This window comes from Gavialis gangeticus, unplaced genomic scaffold (assembly GCF_001723915.1).
Source record: "Gavialis gangeticus isolate Ggan-Ray unplaced genomic scaffold, GavGan_comp1, whole genome shotgun sequence".
In the NCBI taxonomy this organism is placed as follows: domain Eukaryota; kingdom Metazoa; phylum Chordata; order Crocodylia; family Gavialidae; genus Gavialis; species Gavialis gangeticus.
This window is the reverse complement of record NW_017729022.1, coordinates 117,960,259-117,962,287: the sequence shown is the minus strand read 5'-3', so window position 1 is coordinate 117,962,287 and position 2,029 is coordinate 117,960,259. Positions and strand designations below refer to the sequence as shown.

The 2,029-nt window shown below is 56.0% G+C and overlaps 1 protein-coding gene across 1 annotated transcript in view; it reads right to left on the bottom strand.

The window, feature by feature from the left end:
- Positions 1–1,924, bottom strand: part of LOC109296588 (solute carrier family 2, facilitated glucose transporter member 3) — a 33,132-nt gene extending 31,208 nt beyond the window's left edge. The window contains exon 1 of the mRNA XM_019516045.1: positions 1,849–1,924. Coding sequence (XP_019371590.1) covers positions 1,849–1,863 — 15 coding nt within the window. The 5' untranslated portion in view covers positions 1,864–1,924. The remainder of the gene's footprint in view (positions 1–1,848) is intronic.
- Between the last annotated feature and the right edge of the window lie 105 nt (positions 1,925–2,029).

Here is a 2,029-nt window from a genome sequence, read left to right as displayed (position 1 = left end):
AGCTGTCCCCCCTGCACTGTCATAGAAAGACTAAGAAGGCCAAGTCCAGGGCTGGTCAGAAGCTTGTATGCTGCACCAGACTCCAAATGGCACTGGTTTGGACGCGGCTGCCTCACAAGTATTAACCGCTTTAGCTTGCAACCACCCCAATGATGTAGGAACTATCACTACCTCCATTTTACAGATATGGAACTAAGAACAGACAGACCAAGATACCACATCTTTAAAGGTATATGGGGCTGGAAACAAAGTCGAAATCTCTCATTTTTCATTCCATAACCACACTAAGGGCTTTGTCGTGTCATGGTTCCCTCCCTGTCCAGTTCAGGTCTCCTGTTCCCCAAAGCACAGGAGGGCACGCTTTATCCACGTGAATGGGAGCCACAGTGGGCACCGGTCCCCGGTGTTCTCCACCCTCTTCCATGCCATCTGCCTTTTCTAATCTATACACATCCCACCTCTCATTTCATTACACAACACGGTGCCACCCATGCCCTGAAGTAAGCAGGGCTCCAAGCTAAGGTACATTCCCTACTCCCAGTGGAGCCTCCCGAGAAGGCACCCACATAGCTCAGAAAGACCAGGGTGGGATCCACATACCCTAAGGGTGTGTCTGGGGTTGGGGTGGAGAATTCAAAGCACAACCCCCACCCCTCTGCAGCATCACCAAGGTCCACCTGCATGTGTGTTATTGGGGGAGCCATTTCCTATCAGCTCCTTTCCCATTTTACAGCCCACAATTCCAGAAGAGTGCCACTTGTTGCTGGGCAGCTCCTTTACTCTCCTCTAAATGACCTTGGCTGGGATGCTGGCTGCCCGCTCCCTCCCTCCCCTTTTCCTCTGCTACCTTAAGAAGCAGTAGCCGAAGCCCCGGCTGTGCCTCCTGATGGCTACTGGGTTATTTATGGCACAAAATAACCCCCAGGTATCCTTGAATGAGCATCAGGATCCAACAGCCCTGTTGGCTGTTGCATTCCCTCCCTCCCTGTCTCTTTCCGTGCCTCTCCCTTGCTCCCTCTTTATCTTTAATGCTCCGGAGCACACACTGTGAATCATTTCACTCCATCATCAGCAGACACAACACGTGTGGTTGCAGGTCCACAGAGATGCTGACAAAGGCTCACGAGCCCTCTGGCAGCAAAAAAGGGAGAGATCCTGCCTACCCTGATCTGTTCAGACTGGAGGATGACTTGGTTTTAGCAGGGGAGGGGACCCCAGTGAGAGCCATCGTCCTTTCACTATCACGAGCACACCGTCATCTCGGCCCACCCCAGCCCAAACAGCTATTGCTCAGCCAGCAAAGCACATCTCGTGCCAAGTAACAAGATGCCAAGGCAAGGACAACCTGGAAAGCCAGGCCCCCGCCAGGTGCAAACAAATGCCATGACTTGCAACAACTGTACAGAAACCCCTCCCTACACACCTTCCCCCCCCCAACCCAGAGTACCACTTTTTCAGAGTCATCCCGGCATCACAGACCATTTGGATGGGAAGGGGGGGTCACATCTAGCCCCACCCTCTGCTCAAAGCAGGACCATCCCCACCTAGATCATCCCAGCCAAGGCTTTGTCTACCTAGAAATAAAAACACCTCCAAGGATGGAGATCCCACCGCCTTCCTCCACCTTGTGTGGCGGGGGCTGGTTTCGGTGCAAGAGCTTCCCCCGGAGCACAGCAAAGCCTCTGCATCCCGGGCCACTCAGCCCCTCGCCCCCAGCCCCGGGGCCGGACTATCCCCGCCGGCGGGGCTGGGCTGGGCGTGCAAAACCCCGCGGCTCTCTGAAGGCGATCGCGGCTGCACCAGGTGGGGCAAGAAGATGCTGGGGGAGCCCCCCCGTGCTGCCCTTACCTTTGGGCGGTCCATGGGGCTGGAGCGATCCGAGCCTGCTCCCTGATGCGCCGCGCTGCCTGGCTGGGCCGGTCCTTGCTGCAGACCCTTCCTAAGGTCGATGCCACACGCTAGAGGCTTATGACTCAAAGCCGCTATTTAAAGCCTTGGTGAAGGGGCGGGGCAGGGACGAGCCCCCGCC